This window comes from Mesoplodon bidens, assembly GCF_964165515.1.
Source record: "Mesoplodon bidens genome assembly, chromosome: 4".
In the NCBI taxonomy this organism is placed as follows: domain Eukaryota; kingdom Metazoa; phylum Chordata; class Mammalia; order Artiodactyla; family Ziphiidae; genus Mesoplodon; species Mesoplodon bidens.
Genome location: NC_138160.1, coordinates 62,213,306 through 62,234,098, shown reverse-complemented (window position 1 = coordinate 62,234,098; position 20,793 = coordinate 62,213,306). Strand labels below are relative to the sequence as shown.

General features: G+C 42.9%; 2 protein-coding genes across 10 annotated transcripts in view; one reads left to right on the top strand and one right to left on the bottom strand.

The window, feature by feature from the left end:
- Positions 1–13,342, bottom strand: part of PDE8B (phosphodiesterase 8B) — a gene marked incomplete at its 5' end in the record, with an annotated part of 379,999 nt that extends 366,657 nt beyond the window's left edge. For all 5 annotated transcript variants that reach the window (XM_081233022.1, XM_081233024.1, XM_081233025.1 and 2 more), the window contains 2 exons: positions 5,257–5,323; positions 13,260–13,342. The remainder of the gene's footprint in view (positions 1–5,256; positions 5,324–13,259) is intronic.
- On the top strand, positions 5,574–17,279 carry ZBED3 (zinc finger BED-type containing 3). Of its 5 annotated transcripts, none has more exons than XM_081233032.1 (4): positions 5,574–5,702; positions 8,893–8,932; positions 12,465–12,580; positions 13,279–17,279. In XM_081233032.1, the coding sequence occupies exon 4, from the start codon at positions 13,293–13,295 to the stop codon at positions 13,932–13,934; it is 642 nt and encodes a 213-aa protein (XP_081089158.1). In that variant the 5' UTR covers positions 5,574–5,702; positions 8,893–8,932; positions 12,465–12,580; positions 13,279–13,292; the 3' UTR covers positions 13,935–17,279. The 5 variants fall into 5 exon arrangements, with proteins under 5 accessions (XP_081089158.1, XP_081089159.1, XP_081089155.1 ...); XM_081233033.1 differs by lacking the exon at positions 8,893–8,932 and adding an exon at positions 6,496–6,568; XM_081233029.1 differs by lacking the exon at positions 8,893–8,932.
- Positions 17,280–20,793: the final 3,514 nt, after the last annotated feature.

Genomic DNA, 20,793 nt, shown 5'->3' with positions numbered 1-20,793 from the left:
CCTACCTGGATACTGCAAGCCACCCACAGTCGGAGGCATGCAGTAGTTTATGGTGAATGGATGTACACAAACCACAACAAAATACAGGATGGTGGATTAATGGATTCTGAAAAGGGGTGGAAATTCAGAGATAAGTCCTTCTATTATTTCTTCCTAATAGTTCTGAGAAATAGAAATCAATTTCTAAGGCCCATCTGAGAATTCCCATAGGAAGAGAGCCATTTTTTTCTGCTACCAGTGTCTCCCTCTCATCCCAGTGACCTGGAAGAGGTCACCGGGGGAGCACGACTCTCTAGAGGTGTGTACCACAGGGATGCTGCCCTCTGAGCAGCAACCCAGGCACCTCAAGCACACTAAAGCCAGGAAAAGACAGGAGGGAGACATGGAACCACAAACCACACTGCAGTTACACGTACCAATTCCGTCATCCACCCATTCTCTTGCTTATTATTTTCTGCTACATATTGAATTGGTTGAATCTTAAAAATAGCTTGGTTTTGGCCCACAATATTGCAATATTGGTCTACCTGGCTCTAGTCTGTTTTTCTCCTGCACACCCCATAGCCTTCCCTGAAGTGGTATACTTAAAATAGAAATCTTACTGTGTAACTCTCTTGCTTAAAACTACCTCCAGGATAAACCCCAAGCTTAGCTCACTATGTTTCAAACAAAAAGAGACTTGCACTTATATATAATTGTAGTGAAAATGTCAAGTTTCAAAGGTAAGTTTAAAAAACTTCCTAAGTCTCCAAGCCAAAAGCCAACCAAAAAAATAAAGTCTATAGTAACACATTAAATGACAGAAAGTGATAAAGTTACAAAAATGAAGAAGTTGGGTCTGAAAAAGCCTAAAGGTGAGGATTGAAAACAGTTCATCACGTGGAGATAACTTTTGTTACAATCATGACTATAAATATAAAATGAAGACATTATTTGAAAGGCACACAATTATTTAGAGTTAAAAAAAAATAAAGCTTCTTTATTTTGGTGTGCATTACTCTCCCTGCTCCCCCATCCTACCTCGTGTGATTACCTCTCAAGCTACTTGCGTCATAGTTTTTGTCTTAGTTACTGCATTTAAGGGAACACAAGCTAAAAACCAGAGTGGTGCTAGAAAGCAGAAGCTTAAAACCTGTGAACCTCCAAACCTCAGGATGGGATTCTGGAACTGGATTATTTACCCATGAGATGGTAACAAGGATCTCATTCCTAGTGGTAGGTGGAGCGATGAGAACCCTTAGTGCGCTGTGGCGTTAGGATTAGGATTCTCACCTGTGATGGATTAAGATGAGGAACAGATGAAAGGGAAAACGGTTTATTCAGTAGCTTTGGCTGACCCTGTAAAACATACACATCCAGAAGCAGCTAGCCTGACAGACCATTAGAATAGCCTATTAAAGTTTCAGCTAAGGTGCCATTTGTATCTTATAGGGATGGGATGCTGTCGTCCAGGGTAAATTGTATACATTAAATAAATGATTTAATGGGTCTATGTCCCCAGTGGCTAGAATACATGGGTCCTCAACACCATATAAGCTTTCTGGGGACTTCCCTGGTGGTGCAGTGGTTAAGACTCCACACTCCCAATGCAGGGGGCCCGGGTTCAATCCCTGGTCAGGGAACTAGATCCCACATTGCTGCAACTAAGAGTTCGCATGCCACAACTAAGGAGCCGGTGAGCCACAACAAAGACCCGGCACAACCAAAAAGAACAAAAAACAAAACAACAACAAAACACTGTATAAGCTTTCAAGCACCACAAAACCTGGATCCATATTGTGTCTACTAATGTCAGCATTAAAAGTAGCTACATCATACCCTTCTTTTCCTAATCCTCAGCTCCTCAGACTACCTTTTAATTTTTCTCTAAGTCAGCTAAGCTGCAGGCAGCTGCTAATCACGGCTCTCATCCTCACCAAAAGAATAATTCTGAGGCTCTGACAAAGCCCATATAGCAAAAACACTTTTCCGGCCAGTCTTCCCCATCCTCACTCCCCATTCCTGCAACTCTGTCTGATTTTGGGGGGCAAACTTTTCTTCCTCCTTCCCTTTCTCTCTTTTCCCTTTTCTTCCCTCCTTCCCCACTTCCTTTCTGCCTTCTTTCCTTCAGACACTGCCAAAGATGCATATAGTTAAGGAAAAACTAAGTAATTCAGGGAATTGGGACAAAAGGAAAATAAAGGTAGGAAAATAAAAGGTTAGTACATAGAAAAGTTTACCATATGGAACTGGTAGGTGAGTATTATGAGTTGAATTGTGTCCCCTGTGCAAAAAAAAATACGTTAAAGTCCTAACCCAGGGTGCCTCTGAATGTGACCTTATTTGGAAATAGGGTTTTTGCAGATACAACCAAGTTAAGTTGAGGTCATTAGGATAGAGCTTAATCCAAGCTCCATCCTGGTGTCCTTGTAAGAGGGAAGATTGGACACACACACACACAAGGAGAATGCCACAACAAAGGCAGAGATTGGAGTGATGAAACTGTAAACCAAGGATTACTGGCCACCACTAGAAGGTAGGGAAAGGCAAGGAAGGAATCTCCCCTACAGGTTTCAGAGGGAGATGACCCAGCTGGCACCATGATTTCAGACTTCTAACCTCCGGAACTGTAAGAGAATAAATTTCTCTTGTTTTAAGCCACTTAGTTTGTGGTACCCTGTTACAGCAGCCCTAGGAAACTAATAGTGTAGGCATCCCATATTTGACTCAGCCTCCTAGCAGCTGAAATAAGCAAACAGTCCAATAAATGAACCACAGTGCCCACAGGATTCAAAGGTTCCATTTGTTCATGGGATGCAGAGCTTTCCATGACATGAGAGATCAGAGAATGGTCTTCTCTCTGGGTCCTACAGAAGAAACACTGCGGGATACGGTGGACAACTGTAGTCGATGACATTATGATACTGATCGTGATAATGAATTTTATGTAGCTATGTCCTACAAACTACCTCACTGAAGGCAGATGGCATGACCCCAATGGAAAGTTCATTAAAAGCACATATAGGAACCAGAAGTGAAAGAGGAGACATTACTACCAACCTTACAGAAATTAAAAAGCAATACTATGCACAACTGTATACCAACATATTAGATAACTTGGATGAAATGGACAAATTCCTAGAAAGATGCAAACTACCAAAACTGCCTCAAGTAGGAACTGAAATCTAAAAGACCTAGAACCAATGAAGAAATCGAATTAGTAATCTAAAACACTACCCATAAAGAAAAACTCAGGTCAGATGGCTTCTCTGTTGAATCCCAACAAACATTTAAAGAAGAATTAATACAAATTAGTCACAAAATCTTCCCAAAAATAAAAGAGGAAGGAATATTTCTCAACTCATTTTATAACGCTGTATTACTCTGACACCAAAATCAGACAAAAACATCCAAGAAAAAACTATAGACCAAAAGCACATATAGGAAGGATGTATTGTACCAAAAGAGTGTGGTCCACATACACAGCTCTATAACTTCATGTCTTTGAGGCAACCTCCATAAGTAATTTTCTCAAACTGGGTTTTTGATAAGGATTAGAGAGCAGATTTCAAGGCTATAATCTCTGGCAAGAATCTGGAGAGTAAATATTCTGCATTATCGATGAAATGTAAGTCCTTATGCTTTGCCAACTTCCAGGGCAGAAGACAGAAATGAGATCCTCTTATTTATTTATTGTTAACAGCATGTTGAAAGTTAAGGGAACTGCTACCACCAAAATAAGAATTAAAGACTGTTTTTCTTGCTGAAATTTGAACAAAGAGTGTGGGGCAAAGGAGAAGAGCTATTAGATATTTTAGATATATTTTATAATTTGATTTAAAATTTAATTTAAAACTACAAGAAAGATTTCAGGTTCTAGGAAATTTTAAGCATTGACTTAAACACAGAAAAGACAGGCTCCTTTTCACTGGACTTTAAAAATAAATCCAAAACACATCTTGCGAGCATAATAAACATAATCCCAGGAATCCAAATTCTACCCTTTTTTAGGTCTTAGTTAAATGCTGCCACTTTCAAGAAGATGTAGCTGTTCTCCGTTTAGTGTGGCACACAAAGGTTTCCTCTTACAACATTTTTCACTTTCTTCCTGGAGTTGCATTTGTCTTACTGTTTCACTGAAGTGTAATCTTGAGGGCAGGAATGGTGTCTTGAATTAAGACTCTTACTCAGGTATAGGATAGTGCTTTGGGTACAAATAGCACTAACTAGAACTAAAAAATACCATGTGTCTCATTACACAGTCAGTTTAAGGCTAAATGGATTTTTAAGGTACTCAAAGTGTTAAAGCCTCTTGTTAAAAGGATTGTCAGGTACAATAAACTTTAAAATTTTGTTTTTGAATTAAACCATGAATAAGAGATGGCTTTAATATGATCCATTTATACTATGTACTTTTAATCAGATGTCCTCAGCTATAAGTATGGACATCTTTGGGGAGAAAAGTAGTAACCTAATAGTTAATCTTCACATTACAAAACTATCCCTTTGAAGACATCCAACCAGTTTCTTCTTCTGAAACCATTCTTGGAATGGTAAGGAGAAACTCCATTAATAGACTGTGAAACTCTGGTTTATAGAAAGAATGAGGTTTTCAGAAAGAAATTACTTAAACCAAAGTATGTAAGGCGGATTGTATTATTCTAACCAGTTATTTACTCAACTTCTTTTAAAAGGATTATACAATCTCTGCCCATTGTCATGTGGCAAGGCTTCCTTATAAGAGGAATATACTTTCTGGCCCCACTGATAGGCCCTGTCATGTTACTTGCTTTGGTCAATAGAATGTGAGCAAAACTGAGGTGAGCAGAACTGAAGCATGCAAAATGTGAGCTGTTTTCAGTTTTAAGAGTAGCATGTGCCAGTGGTTTATAAGAGCTGATTATTACATTTCCAGAAACTTAGCAAGCCCCTTGTTAAACTGTTTGTAGCCTGAAACGTGCCATGGTGGGAGTATTTACATCATGGAAATAGTAAGCACTACAAATCACTACTCCTCCTCCCTCAAGGTTGGGTCCAGCACACAGTGAGCGTGTCCCCAAAAAGTTGGTCTTTCAAACTGGAGCCTGCAAGCCAGGACACCAGTGGAGGAGAGCCAAAGCTGCCTGCAGCAGATGTAATTTGCTTGAGAAATGAATCTTTGTTTTTGTAAATTACTGAGTTGTAGGGGTTGTTTGTTACCTAAGCATAATCCACCAAAAGCTGACTGATACACCATGCTAGTGTTACTAAGTTTTAGTGAACACCAATGAGCCCTACCTTTATCTGTCCAGACCTTGGTTCAGGGGATTTCTTCTAACGACTTGTGCCATCACACACCTTGAACCTGAAAGGAAGAAAAATACACTCAGAGACTCAAGCCCAGAAATCCAGGTCTTGGAAGGTTACTATAAAGATATAAAACAGTAATTCCATTTTTAAAAATCACTAAACTACTGCATCATTTTTTTTTTTTTTAAACCTGGGCAAACACAAGTCTGTCGCTCATGGACCTGGACGGTTTGGGAGTGACTCCCCAGCCCTTTCAACACCAGGTCACACGTTTCCATCCCGCCTTTCCACTCCAGGCGCATGAATGGAGCGCTGTGTCTTTAAGGGGGACGCGGCGCTGAGGTTTCCGCACAGGACAAAATGTCTGCGAGGATCCTGGAGGGGATCGGCCGATCCCAGACACCCAGCTCACCTCCCGCTTCGGGGGTGATGGGGTGAGTGTGGGCTGCGAGACTCGCGGCGGCGGCGCGTGCCCACGGGAGACTGGGGAGTCCCGGGGGACAGGTGAGGGATCGCGGGAAGCTGCCTGGGGGCGGCGGAGTGAGCTGGGACCAGCCGGGGGCCTGGCGGGGGATCGCAGAGCAGCCAGCGCCCCGCAGACTCAGACGCGCAGGCTTGCCAGTGCACGGGGTGCCGGGCGTGCCCTTCGCGGTCGTGGGATTACCGTTATTGTAAAAGATGCATTTGGACCCGGGATTCTGCGTAACGCCCGGTTCAGTTTCTTTATGCGCCTCATTTTTGCTCCTGCTCTACAGTCTCCCTTCAAAAAAGTTATTCAGGAATATCGAAAGTCATGTGCTCTCCCTTTATTAAAGTTGCCTTATTGCAGTTAGTCCTTTAACAGGGCAAGTGGTTGGCGGCCCTTTCTCTAATTGAGACTTTCTGAATGTTTCCCACTTTGGGGAGAAACCGAATGCAAGCCAGATGCTCAAACAAAGACCCCGATCCCCACCGTGCTCAAACAAAGGAATTTTCTTATAGCAGTTTGCTATAATCACTTACACTAACCTAATGCCCGAAGTTTACCAAGCAAAGTTGGTTTTCCCCCCTTGAAAGAAAAAAAAAAAAAAAAAGTACCTGCTACCATCCGAACTTCTAATTAGCCAAGACTACAAAGATGCGGTGTTTAAGAGAAACTGTTGTAGAAATAGCTTAATAAATTGACACAATTAGGGTAATCATTTTCTGTACTTTTCATTAATGTAATTATTTATATACATTTTTTAGCCAAAAATAGCTTGAGGCAGCTGACAATGAAAAGTATACAACAATGTATGCAAAGACCAAGAGCCAAAACCAGGTAATTCTTAATTAAAAAATCTTTGTTACAGAGCTCTTCAAAGTAGGGCAGCTTGAAATCCCACTAATTCATATTAAATAATGCATCTTACAAGATGAAAATGGATCAACACCCTTCTTTTTAGGAACACATGTATTAAATAAAATAATGTAGGCCTGAAATAAAGGTCCACTTAGGGAAGAAGCTTCACAATTTTCATTAAAAAAAAAATACATTAATAGAGAGCGTTTCTCAGCCTTTTAGCTAATGGAAGAAGTATCTAAAATTTTGGCTTATGACATTTAGAGAACATCTCTGATTTACCAGTTAATTAGCTGTGGGTCCAGTACATTTTTTACAATCCATGTGTAACATTTTTCCAAATTTTTTCACACTTAACCCTTTATTCCCTAACTGAGGTATCCATCCTTTACAGTTTGGAAGCATTTTTACTTCATCTAAGCCTGGTGACTATAGCCTAATTTTTCTAACTGTCTAGATTTGTTTATAAATAGATTAATATATGGCAGTAAATTAATATTTCAAGAGATGGACAGGTAACAGATGAACTGTGGTTTCCTTGATACCTCAGTTGTCAAGGCTAATTATTTGTTATAATTATTATATTCTGCTTTGATTAAAGTTACTGGTGGATAAAAATGTTTTTAGTGTTTTCACATAAGTCTGTGTGGATTTGACATTAGGGTGAATTTCTCACCTAAGATCCAGCCAGGCTCAACCTATACATATTTGTTTATAACTCTGCTAGATTAATCCAACTAAAGTGATTAGACTTGACCATGCAAGGACAAATAGAGCTTTCTGTGATTTTTTTAGAACACTGCCTGGTTCTTTGACCTTTAGCCTGTCTGATATTTTGTATGTGTACAAGCACAAGTGTAAAATAATAAAATTAACTTTTGTGGGTGGTCTATAGGATGATTCTCAATGTTATAATCATACATTGTATGTATACACCCATATTTACACAAAGTATTCATCCAGGTTCTGATCTCTTCCTTTATTCTCTATATTGGTATTCAGGGAGATCATATTGAGGAATATGGGTTTTAATCTGATAAGTTATTAGAAGAATAAAACTTCTTCAGAGAACATCAAGTGCAGAGGTAATTAATATGAATGTCTTATCTTCCAGCAGCTTAGACTTTGTATCATCCCTTCCAGATAATGGATACTGGAATGAAACTCATCATAGAATTCAGAGGCATCATACCATTAATACTACTCTCTCCCTTTCCAAGAAATAACTAAAATCTACTTTTTTTTTCAGCTTTTTTCCCCCTGAAATTGGACTCAAACATTTCCACTGTTAAATCAATTTCATGTTAGCAGTGCATTTATTTAGCTTCAAGAAATTTTATTTAAAATACGAGCTTGGAAGCCTAATTATACAACTAAAGAACTGGAACTTTATTTATTAGAGTCAGCACTAATGGTGATGTGTTTTAGTGAATGTTGTACCCTGAGCAAGGTGGGGAAGGGAAAGAATGCTTAAGCACGTGTATCTGCATGAACCTTTGTGTTAGGGTCCCCAAGCCCACCCTTCCCCACTCTTCATGAGTGAACACTGCTCTGATCTTTACCATGGGTGTCAGCATCTTGAAGCATCTCTCCCCACCAGATGGTAGGCTTCCAGAGGGCAGGGACTATGTGGTGCTCCTCTTGGCAGCCTGGGCAGCAAGCACGTGCCTGGCCCTGATCAGGTACACAAGGAGAGTCTGAATGAAAGAGTGGAAGAAGTGAATGGACGTAAACGAAATAATCATTCATTGGCACCTTTCTGGTAGTTTTTAAATTGTTTAAGGAAAATTAAGAGAGCTTTTACTTTCCGTTTTCTTCTTGTTAGCTAACCAAACAAGTTAATAGGTGTTCAGTTTGGGGGCAGTACTTGGTAAGGAAGAAATGCATATCACAGAACTCCAGCTAACTAGGCCTCCCTATCATCTTCTACCTGAGTGATGAGCCACCTATTTTGCAGGAAGGTCAAATGAGGAAGTGAAAATAAATTTGGTTGGGGGTGGGGAAGTGAATCTATGATTCTTTTTAATTTGTTTTTTGTATTTAAAAATCCCCAAGAGAATTCTTCCAACTTAAACTACTTCCTCTATTGAATAACAGAATATGTTAAAGAGAAAAACAGCACTGCCTTTTAGCCACTAAGATCTTCACGTAGGCATGTTTGAATAGTAAATACTGGGAGCTTCCTTTTGTTCATGCTTTGAATTGATATAGCACTGGCAGTCCAACAGTGACATCTCGTTGCGTTATCTGATTTCAGCCACCTATTTATTAGGGGCAGCTAATCTTATCATTTCTCCTGACAGATGGGGAGATAGAGACTCCAGTGAGCTGGGGCTAAGAAAGGTAAAGTCGGGCTCATTTCATTGAATGCAGTGTCCCTGGAGTGCCTGCCCTATGCAGGCCCTATGCCGGGGAGATGAGTGAGGTGGGCTGCCCTGCCATGGCGTCCTCCATCTTACGTCAATATAGAATCTCCTTCTGCTCAGGCAGGGCACAGCGAACCACCCACACTGAGGAAGCTCACACACTGGGATCCCTCCAGGGCCAGATGGCAGCGCACTATGCCCCATGGGATTGTTCCCTCCAGTCTCCAGAGTTAAGGCTGCCTAGGCCTGCCTGAGCTCACATGCTTGAGGATTGTTTTATAAAATTACTCTTTATTTATGTATAGACCCTGCCATATACATACTCTACCTAAATGTATACACATGATCACGTACATGCTTTCTCAGCACCCTTTTTCTTTTCCTTTTGTCTTTACCTCTTCCCCTTCTCCTTTCACATCAGCTGCCACCCACTCAACCCATAGTGTATCTCCTTATTTTTCTTCATATATATAAAAAATCATTAATCTGTATATCCTATACAGATCTACTTATTATTTAATAAGAGTGAGATCATATTATACACACTTTTATGCATCTTGCTTTTCTCCCTAAACAGTTCCTCCAGAAATCCCCCTGACAGAGCTCTAAGCCATCCTTTTTAATGGCAGCATAATATTCCCTGGGTTGACTACACATTATTTACCCAGCCATTTTCCTGCTGATAGGCATTCTCTTGATTCCAGTTTTTTGCCATTCTAAATAATACTATGATAAACATCCTAATACATGTTACTTTACATATTGGTACTTTTACTTCTACAGAACAGATTCCCAGGAGTTGGATCCCCAATTATATCTATTTTTAATTCATAGAAATTGCAGATTGCTTTTCCTAAAAGCCTTCACATCTCCACTAGGCATGCATGAGCATACCCTTTTCTCTGCCCCCCTTCCAACTTTGGCTGACAGACCTCTTCATTTTTGTTAGTGTGATGGATCTAACATGAGACCTTATTGTTACTTTAATAGCACTTCCCTGAATATAAGTAGTGTGCAAATTTTCACAGATTTCCTGGCCATCTGATTTCACTCTTGGGTCATTTGCCTACTCATATTTCTTGCCCATTTTTCAATTGGCTTGTTTGTCTTTTTCTTCTCAGTTTGTAAGAGCTCTTTGTATATTAGGGTCGTGGCTGAAGAGTCTAAGACTTCTCTCCCAAGCCAAGCTGACTTCCAAGCCAAGCTTCTCTCCCTCTGCACTGTAGGGATGGTTGAAGTGAGCTCAGGGATTGCTTAGCAGACCTAGGAAGGCTCTGCTAGGAACGACTTGTGGCCACAGTTACTGCTGGTCACTCTTTAGAGACTGAGTCTGAACAGAAGACTCTTTTGAGCCAGAATGTAGCTGTGGTCGGAGGGCTGAGAAGGTGAGGCAGTTCTGAACCATGCTGCCTTCCACCGGTTAAGACCTCCGAGAGTGAAGCCTTGCCAGGGCAGAGGAGGTCCCTCTGCCGCCCTCAGAGGGGCAGCACTCTGCTGGCCAACACTTGTGGTGCTGCTTGTCCCTGGCTCAGATGAGGGCTCGAATAAGTCTAAAGGATTAAGACATCAAAATCAGTGATCAGTGCTTCTCATCCCTGTTTCCCACCTTAAGTCTTAGAACAGATGCCACTCCTGTATGTGGCACTCCTCTGGGCGTCCCAGAGTTTGAAGAAACCCAGAGACATCTTGTAGGGAGGTAAAGCATGACAGTAATTAGTCACCTCTGGCACTTGTAGGGGCACATCAGTAATAATTGCTCTCAGACTCTGGCAGAGGTAGGAGAGTCTGCAGCAATACAATTTTCAACCCCCAGCTCAAGAAAGCATATCAGAATGCAAAGCAATAGTCTTAATGTTATACAAAAACTTTAAATCTCTCTTTTTTTAACATCTTCATTGGAGTATAATTGCTTTACAATGGTGTTAAATCTCTTTTAATTTATAAAGTAAATATAGGCACTCATAATACTACTATTCTCTCCACTTCTCTGTATGTCTAGTAATTTTTTTAAAAAGGCACACTCTGGAAAGGTAAGATTCTAATTTAGAAGGAATGGAATTCTAAAAAAAGAAAAAAGAAATGTAGAAAAAATTTTAAGTAAAGCTGGATAACAAAAAACATCTCTAGGGCTTCCCTGGTGGCGCAGTGGTTGAGAGTCCGCCTGCTGATGCAGGGGACACGGGTTCGTGCCCTGGTCCGGGAAGATCCCACATGCCGCGGGGCAGCTAGGCCCGTGAGCCATGGCTACTGAGCCTGCGCATCCGGAGCCTGTGCTCCGCGACGGGAGAGGCCACAACAGTGAGAGGCCCGCGTAACGCAAAAAAAAAAAATCTCTAAGCCTAAAATCTGGTTCTGTTTACTAAACACAATGTTTACTAACCGCAAAACAGTTATCCTTGAAGGGGGTCTGTAACTCCCCTCCTCATCCCACCACTCCAGCTTTGGGGACTTTAGTGATTTAGTAAATCTCTTGGGGGAAATCTAGCCTTTAATTTCTAAAGATCTTTTATACTAATTATCATGGGTAACCATGTTCAAACCAATGCCTCATATCAGAAGATATGTAAATAGCTATTTCTTTTGTTAGAAGAGGACTGGTACTTATTTTTTTTTTTTTTGGATGATTCTGGTAAATTCATTCTTTTTTTTTTTTTTTAATTCAAGAGATGTTAAATGTCCTGCCTGATCTCAGTGGACTTGCTTGGTGGGAAAAAAACAAATGAGGTTTAGAAAAGTGTAACGCATCTGTAACAAGACTATTAGCAACTGAATTAAAAGCTCCACTAAATACTATTATTAAAGCAACGTATTTTTCCTGTTTTCATCTTTGTCTTCAGTCATCCCTAGTTGCCTTTAATAAAAGAGATTCTGGAACTTCATCATCTACACTGCTGCTGGTTCAAAACCTGACAGTAGGAGCGGGCACTGGCTATCTCACTGTCTGTTATTCTCCCACCTCGGCCTGAATTTTCCCGATGAAATAAGTTCTCAGGAGAGCTCCAAGTCTGTCATATATTCTCTTATTATTATTTTTAAACTTTCAAAGCAAATTTGTCTAGAATCACACATTTGACCCTTCGTGAAGTTATTTTTTAAAGAAGAAAATTCACCTTTTCTATCTTCCCCCCTCATTTGATAGGTATAACAGTGGGAAATGTTTTCTTAATAGAAGAGACCTGGCAGTGATAGGCACTGTGTTGTATTTGGATCCCTTTAACTAAAGGTATTTGTTGGACAAATCAAACAGCTATTACTTCTATTTTTCTTCCTTAATTAAGAGAATCCACCAAGCTTTTTGTCTTGCAAATATAGAGTGCAGGCCATTTAGTTGGGATAAGCAATATAGAAAACTAATTTTTTTTTTTTTTATGACTGGAGCACCTCTGAGAGGGTCGGCAGAATGAACACCAGAGGGACATGGCACCATCCAGGATTTCTAGTATCTACTTTCAGGGCTGTTTAATTGAATTTCTTTTACTCCACTGCCTGTCGTCTGAATTTACTCCTAGCACTGCTGATGGTTCTTGAGAAGTCAGAAGCCACACTTCAGTGTTTCCACCTGAGAACCTGGGCTGGCTAGAAACCCTGAGGCAATGATAGAGATAGCCCACCGCCTGATTTGAAGGTAAAAGTTTAGAAAACTGCTTTGTATATTGCTGTTTTCTAAATGTGCGTATTTTAAAAAACATTTTAATGATTTTTAGCAGTCCATGTTTCTCATAAGCACGGCGTTTTTAAAATCACAAAAACAAAGATATTTTTACCTTGGAAAAAGCTGCCTCCTTGAAAGCTTTTTGAAAAGCTGCTCAGTCCTGGCACTGTCACCCTTAAAGTCTAAGAAACAAAATTTTCATTCCTGAAACTTTTTCCCCACTCCTTTCTTGTGCAACACTGCGAGAAGAATTCAAAAGGGAGCCTTGCTCGTTGTTGTTTTTTTAAGAGCGTAAAGGAGACTAGTTAAAACTAACATATACAGACAGCACTTATTTAGCTTATTTTTATGAGAAGCTTGGCTTCCCAATTTTAGTCTTAGTACTTGTTAGCCAGGGAATCCAATAAATTTCGAAGAAAATTCCTGGTTAAGGAAAGAAGGGCTAGGCATTTTCTACCTCCCTCCCCCCACCCCGAGGAATCAACGGTTAATACCTACTGAAAAAGAAACGCAAGCATCTACCCAAACTAACCGCAGGATTTTTATCAGTAGTGAGAGGGAGGCATGGTTTCTTGACAGGCTAACTCTCGTCCTAGAAGTTGTGTGTTGGAGCGTGTGTCCGTGTGCACATGTAATTTTGTGGTCGTCTTACCCTGTGTCCCTCGGTGCAGGCGCTGCCTAGAGAATGAGGAGCGACGAAACGGCCATGACCATGGAAGAGACAGGCGGGCCGGACGCGCTTGCGGGCCGTCTGGGGGCGCCGTACTCCGAGGCCTGGGGGTACTTCCACCTGGCGCCGGCGCGCCCCGGCCACGCGTCGGGACCCTGGGCAACCTGCCGGCTGTGCGGGGAGCAGGTGGGCCGCGGCCCGGGCTGGCACGCGGGCACCGCGGCGCTGTGGAAGCACTTGAGGAGCGCGCACCGGCGGGAGCTGGCGGAGAGCACCGCCCGCCGCTCGCCGCCCGTCGCCCCCGGCCCTGCCGCGGCCGCCGAGGGCGACTGGGCGCGCCTGCTGGAGCAGATGGGCGCGCTGGCCGTGCGCGGCAGCCTGCGGGAGCGCGAGCTGGCGCGACGCGAGGCGGCCGTGGAGCAGGGCGAGCGCGCCCTGGAGCGCAGGCGGCGGGCGCTACAGGAGGAGGAGCGCGCGGCGGCCCAGGAGCGCCGGGAGCTGCAGGCCGAGAGGGAGGCGCTGCAGGCGCGGCTGCGGGAAGTGAGCCGCCGGGAGGGCGCCTTGGCTTTGGGCTCGGCCCTGCTGCACGCTCCGCTCAAAGAGGAGCCCGAGGGGGACCCCAGGGACGGCTACGTCATCACGAAGGTCTTCCTGTAGGTTTTAGCCGCTCCCACCACCCCCACCCCGGGCCAGCGCTACTCAAAAAGTGTGGCCCGCGGACCGGCGTCTTCAGCCTCGCCTGGGAGCGAGATCCTGTCAGGCCCGTTGCCGCTCTGCCTAATCGAAATCGCCAAATGTGGGGTCTTGAGAAGCACTTCGAAGGCCAGGCAGAACCAAAAATCACTCCGTGGTCCTCCGGGGTGCCTGGGAGCTCAAGCCCCAGCGGCCTCCAATGCTGGTGGCGTTTAGTGGCATCCGTGCAGGGGGTGGTTTTCCTCTGACTGCCTTCGGAATGAGAGCTCCAACAGCCCTGTGAACCTAGATCACCTGGAGCCATGGCCATCTTGTGCCTGGTGACTTTGAAAGGACAGGAGCTTCCTTACACACCAAAGACTATCACACCAGGTGCCTGTACACCAGCCAGGGCAACCCAGGGGAGAGGGTGCATGGAAATGATAAAGCATTTTTACCCAAAAAAGAGTTTTCCTCATTTCCTAATGAGTAAATCTTTGATGAGTAGTCATTGCCCAGCACCAATTTCTGAACGGGAAAGTTTCCAAGACTGCTTATTGCCCTGTCATTTCTAGTGTCTTAGGTAGGCAGTCCTGGAGAAGCCCTCTTTTTGCTCCCCTCCCCAGCTTGCCCGGCAGTACCAAGCACCCTGTCTTACCTCCGCCCTCTTTTTTCCCCTGTTTCAGAGCCAGTGGCAGCTGGGCTGTTTCCCCACTTAACTGCCTCACACCTGCCGCCTTACTAGCAAGACATGACCCCACCCCCTCCTTGTTATTAGGAAGGGAACTTCTGCCCCGCATCTCCACAGTCCTCACTCCTGGACCAAGGGGAAGGCACCCTCCCATCTGAGGCCACCTCCTCCTCTCATGTTTTCATCCATTCCTCTTCCACCTTTCCTGGGCCCTTCCTCCACAACGTTACCTCTTTTCCTCTGTCTCATTCCCTCCCTTTCTTCAGAGTCTTCCTCTTTAGCAATGCCCCAGTCTTCCTTGGACTGAAAAGAAAGACTCCCCCAGCCTGGATGCTCCCAACTGAGCACCCCCTAAGCAAGGACTGTCGAGCAGTCCTTGCTGCTTAGATTTCTTCCCCATTCCTTACTCCTTCACTCGTGGTCAGCTTTTCATGCTACACTGGACTCTTAAGAAGCCACTACAGTCTCACAATGGCTGAATATGATTATTTATTTTCAGCCTTCATTTTGCTTAATCTCTCCCTTCTTGAAATTTTTCCTTTGGTAGATGGAACTTGCTTTTCCTCCAGAGAATTCCTTTTCCTGATGTAGACTGATTTCCAGTTTTTCTTCAGGTCTCTTTTTTCCTCATTTTTCTGAGAATTTGAAAATGTTCAAGCATCCAGAAAAAGTTGAAAAGCTAGTACAATAAATACCCACATATACCCTCCACCTAAACAGTTAACATTTTTGCCATATTTATTTTTCTTCCCTCCACCCCAAACATGAATGGCATTTCATCCCTAAAGTATTTCAGCATGTTTATCCCAATAGCCTCTAAGATAGAGTCCTTAATTGAAATTCCCTAATTGTCCCAAGAGTGTCTTTTTCTCTTTTCTAAAAAACAGGGCCCAGTTAAGATTCATACATTACTTTTGATTATAGCTCTAGTCTCTTTTAGTCTAGAACAGCCCCCTTACTATTTTTTTTCCATGACATTTACTTTTTTAAAAGTCCCGGCCATCTTATGTATGTCTTATAGACGTCCTGTATTCTGGATTTATCTGACTGTTTCCTTAGGCCAATTTATGTACCCAATCTTGGTTCATCTACCTGTAGAGGTACAATAATCACCTCTGTGCCAGCGACTCCTGACTACCTCCAGCCTTGAGTGTTCTTCCGGGTCTATCCTTCATGGCCAGTCCCCTGCAGCATGTCTCCACCTCTACTTGCATATCTTGCCACAGGAGATGGTAGGGGTAATTCTATTCAACTCTGCATCTCCACCCCTGACCCAATAACTAGTAACTACTGGGCTCTTAAAAATGTATCAGGTACATTTACATGTATTATCTCACTTTATTTCCACAGCAGCTCCTTGGGGGGCAGGTATTAATACTATGCCCATTTTACAGCTAAGGAAACTGAGAGAGGGGTTAAGTGGCTTGTACGAGATTACAGCTGGTAAGTAGTTGAGTCGGGTTCCAAATCCAGTCTCTACCTGCAGATGCCATGCTCCCAGCTGCCGTACTGTCGGCCTTGTTACTCAGTCACCGGAGCTGACACCTGTCTCCTTCCTAATTCCAACTCCAGGTAGTACCATCAGTGACATTAACATGTACTGAGCACTCACCATGCCAGAGCTGTGCTAAGATGCTTCACAAGAATAACTGCCTCTGCCTACTATGCAGCAACCCCACGATATAATTACTCTTACACCCATTTTGTAGAGAAGAGACAGGCTCAGGGGAACTAAGTAATGTAGCAGCAGAGTAGGATTTGAGCACCCATCTCACTGAATCCTAGGCCCCTGATCTATTGAGTCTATTTCTACAAAGTATCACAGCTGTCTTCCTTCTGATGCCACCTGCTCAGCTCAGGCCCCATTTATCATTCATCTGGGATTCATCTTCCCATCCTTGTCTTCCCACACTGTCCCCTACTTGGCCAAAGGAACTGTCCTAAGCTGACATTGATTGTATCACATTTTCTGCTCAAAGGACCCCCAAGATCACCCATCATCTACAAGCTCTAGCTTTGTGGCTTGACATTCAAGTCTCCTCTACCCCTGTGCCAGTCTTATCTGTCCCTTCCCCTACGCATGCTGTATGCTTTGGCCAAATTGGACTCCTTGTTCTTCTGACATGCCCTGGTCTTGGCACCTCTGTGCCTCAGTTTGCCTTTCCTCCATTTAAAAAAGCCCCTTCAATTTCTAAGTATGAAAAATCCCGCCCATTTTCTAAGACCTAGCTCAAATTCGACTGCCTACATGAAGCTTTCCTGGATTCCTCATCATTCAGAGACGATTCTTTACTTCTCTGGACTCTCAGCATTTTGTATCTCAAAACCCTTAGAAAGGCCATCTAGTGTGTGGCTCTGTGGGTTCCTGTCTTACCTCCCTTGCCTGAGCCCTTGGGAGTAAGGATGGAGTTCATTCATCCTTCTACTGCCACAGTGACTTGCCTGTAACAGCTGCTCAATAAGTATTTGAGGCATTGAACTCAGTCTTTAAGATTTTCACAAGTCTTCTCAAATTATTAATATAATTATTAATTTATCTTTAATCCTCTAAGTAGAATTCCTAACAAAAAAATAGCCTAAAAGGAAGTAGCAGTAAATTTTTAAAAGCTGTTTAGTCAATAAAGATTTAATAAGTGTCAGTTATTGGGCTGCTTTGTTTGAATCCAATCACCTAGTATGTCATCATCAGGAACACTTTTCTTAAAATTATTTTCTTCACTACACAATTAATAAAAATGCAATGTCCCACTCTACGAAGAAAAGGTGAAAAAAAATCCCCCGAAGTCCTGTCACCTTAGACTGCTATTAACATTTTAATGTATTTTATTCTTTTGTCTCTTGCAATTTTTGTATTACTCTAATAGTAGTATGATCTTTCTTTTAAGTATTGAAATTTAACTTCTTCATGTGGGCTTCATAAGTTGGGCTATAAGATCTGAATCTGGACTTTTTGGAAGGAAAAAAAAAACTTCTACAAATGTCACTCATCAGTTTCACCAGTTGTTAGAACCACTAGAATAAGCAAAGATTGACTTTCAGAATCTTAACCGCTCCTTCAAAACAGATGGCTAATGGGAGCACCAGTAGCCTGTTCAGGGGATGGGGAAAGCAATTAGCCTGACTGATGACTTACCACTGGTTGTGGGAGTTATACACTTTTTACAATTCTGCATTGCGATAACTTTTTTATATCAAACATAAATTACCTTTATAATTAAAAATAAAGTTACTTACCTCTTGCAAATGGAAAATCCTTACTACCAGCATTCAGCTTCCTTATTTAAGATAAACAAAACTTCCAACACAAGAACTGAGATAATCTGCAATTCCAGAGGAGCCTAGAAGGAAATGCAGCCCTTGTCCAGTCCAACTCCATCATTTGACAGAGGAGAAAAATGAGCCCGAGTGGCTCATCCACTCTTAGTGGCTATGATGGCTCACCTGACTCCAGCCTCCTCATCAGATATTCTGCCTCTTTGGCCTTGAGGGCTTCTGCTGACTCACCTGGCAAAGCACAAGGGCTATCAGGACCAACTGGCTAAGCCGGCATCCTGTCAGCTAAGAGCTGGGATCTGAAAGTGCAGAGGTGGGTTTGGGGATTGCATCAGCCTCTCTGGCTGTGGCACAGTCTGCTCACAATTAGAGTTGTCACTGCTAGTGGGTGATGGTGACATGCCTTGCGTATATTGGCAGAGCTTCCTTGATTTATGTGACTAGGCTTGCTAATAGCACCAGCCAGCACTGCCTTTGAGGGCAATGCATGCAGTGGTGAGGTGGATGGCTGGAATTGGGATGCAGAATGCCCTGAACCTGACTCCTGAACTCCTGCCATGATATAAAGTGATCAATCACTTCTTTAGGTTGAAATTTGTCAGGGAGGAGGGGGTGTGGGCAAAGCAGGGTAATGACAACCAAGGCTGAAAGAGCTAGGGCCCTTTATGCACCTAAGTATTCATCCTTGGAGGCTGGAGAAGGGAAGGGCTTGGCTTGGTTTGGGCTGAATTTCTACTTTAAACGGCTGTCCATGTCTTAATGTCTTAGAAGGGATTCATAAAAACTGAGCTGTTGTTTTGTTTTGCTGCCATGGACTCATTAGGGAATTCTATTTCTAAAGGTTTGATCTTCTTACCTTTCTACAACTTGAATCTGCTCCTTTGTCTGGAAAATGGATGAGGTGATCCTTAAGGCCCCCTTTAGCTCCAACATGCTTTGATTACATAAAATACAGTGAAACATCAATCAATCCTTGAGTGAGTCAGTTGTTCTGTTTAGATTTTCTTGTTAATTTCAGATTTAGAAGAAAATGTTGAAAGTCACATATGTGTGTTTATTAAAAATAATAATAGTATATCACACTTCTACAGAACTGAGGTACTAACTCTATGGGATTCACTACCTAGAACTGAAAATGTGTGCAGTGGTAATGAGCATGCTCTCCCATACCATACTCTTTTTGTCTTCACAACAACCTGCTGGCAGAACAGGTATAACCATCCATGTTTTACTGTGAGGCTCCATGCTTCAACAAGGTGAAATGGCCTGCTAAAGGCCACACAGCTTAATAAGTAGCAGACTGAAGGCTGGACCTCAATCTGTGGTTCCCAGTCAGACTTGGGACCAAAGAGTTGCACCTCCTCCACAACTCTCTTCTGGCTCACCTCTTTACCAGTGCCAGGACCTCTGCATCATGGCTTGAGTGTTTGCTGACACTTGGGTCAACGCTGGCTACTTCCCACCCACGAGCTCTGGTGCTGAGGGTAAGCAAGGCAGCTTTCCCAGAAGAAGCAAGGTTGGCCTTTATTAGTTTCCTATTGCTGCTGTAACAAATTACCACAAACTTAGTGGCTAAAGACAACACAGATTTTATTATCTTACAGTTCTGCAGGTCAGAGGCCTTGAAATGCATCTCGAAGTGTTGGCAGGGCTGTGTTCTTTTCTAGAGGCTCTAGGAGAGAATCCGTTTTTTTGCCTTTTCCAGCTTCTAGAGGCTGCCCACATTCCTTGGCTTGTGGCCCCTTCCTCTTCAAGGCCAGCAAGGACCAGTCTTTCTCACGAGGCATCACTCTTCTCCCTTGTCCACATTTAAAGGACCCTCTTCTTAAGTTCAGTTGGTCAGCAGCCTAATATCATATGCAACCTTAATTCTCCCCTGCCAGGTAATACTGCGTTTCCAGGGATTAGGGTATAGACATTTGGGGAAGGCGGGGACGTGGCAGGCATTATCTACCCACCACAGCATTATACTGCCTGACCCAGGTCTGGGGGGTGGGGGTGGGGGTTTAGAAAGGCACGTACCTGATGGGGACCCCCTATTCCTCAGGAATCAACACTTTACTGGGGGTCCTAATATTTCCCTCTTGTATTAATATTTTACCCAGCCTCTCTGCCCAGTGCAGGGAGTCCTCATAGACTTTTCTGAGAAAGATACCTAGAAGGTGACTATGAAGAATGCCTCTGGGGGGAAATCAGAGGCCTCCAGAGTTCTGAGAACATTTACAGATTTGTGGCACTGAGTAGGATCTGGCTGACTAGGAAGGCTGGTGGGGGGGTGGTGCGAGGAGTTGATCGAGCCTTTGGAGTCAGATGTGAATTAAACTCTAAGTGTTCAAAAAAAAAAAAAAGAGCATTCAAATGTTATTAGTGAAAATGTTGAAACATAAAAAAATAAAAGTAAAATAACATCTAAGCTCCCAACCACCTATGTTAGCTGTCACCTTGGCAACCAGCTCAATCTCTCTGAAATCCAGTTTCTTCATCAGTAAAATAGAAAGAAGACATACCTTACAGAGTTGTTATAGATTACTATTTAGGCAAATTCTGACATAGTTTAAACTCAATAACCATGACTTCTTTTTTTCCTCTTACCTGAATGGGAGCTCAAAACCCATCCAAAGGACTTCAGAAAGAGCACCCTGGGATGATTCCCGAGAGGAGAGGCACATAAGCCACAAAGGTTTGCCAAGTCATTTTCCCTCATGATGGAACTATTTTTCTATCAAAACATAAATTTCATACCTGATTTGCCAAATAAGCTAATCCAGTCAAACTCAATATGACTTGACTACAAAGGAATCTGACCAATCTTACAAGTAAATATATCAAAACCTACCCATTCAAGCACTTCTGCCTTCAAAGTTGTCACCTTTGAAGACT

Bases quoted from the DNA above. Each gene is read 5' to 3' on its own strand.
- ZBED3 (XM_081233029.1), top strand. From the start codon at position 13,293: ATGAGGAGCGACGAAACGGCCATGACCATGGAAGAGACAGGCGGGCCG.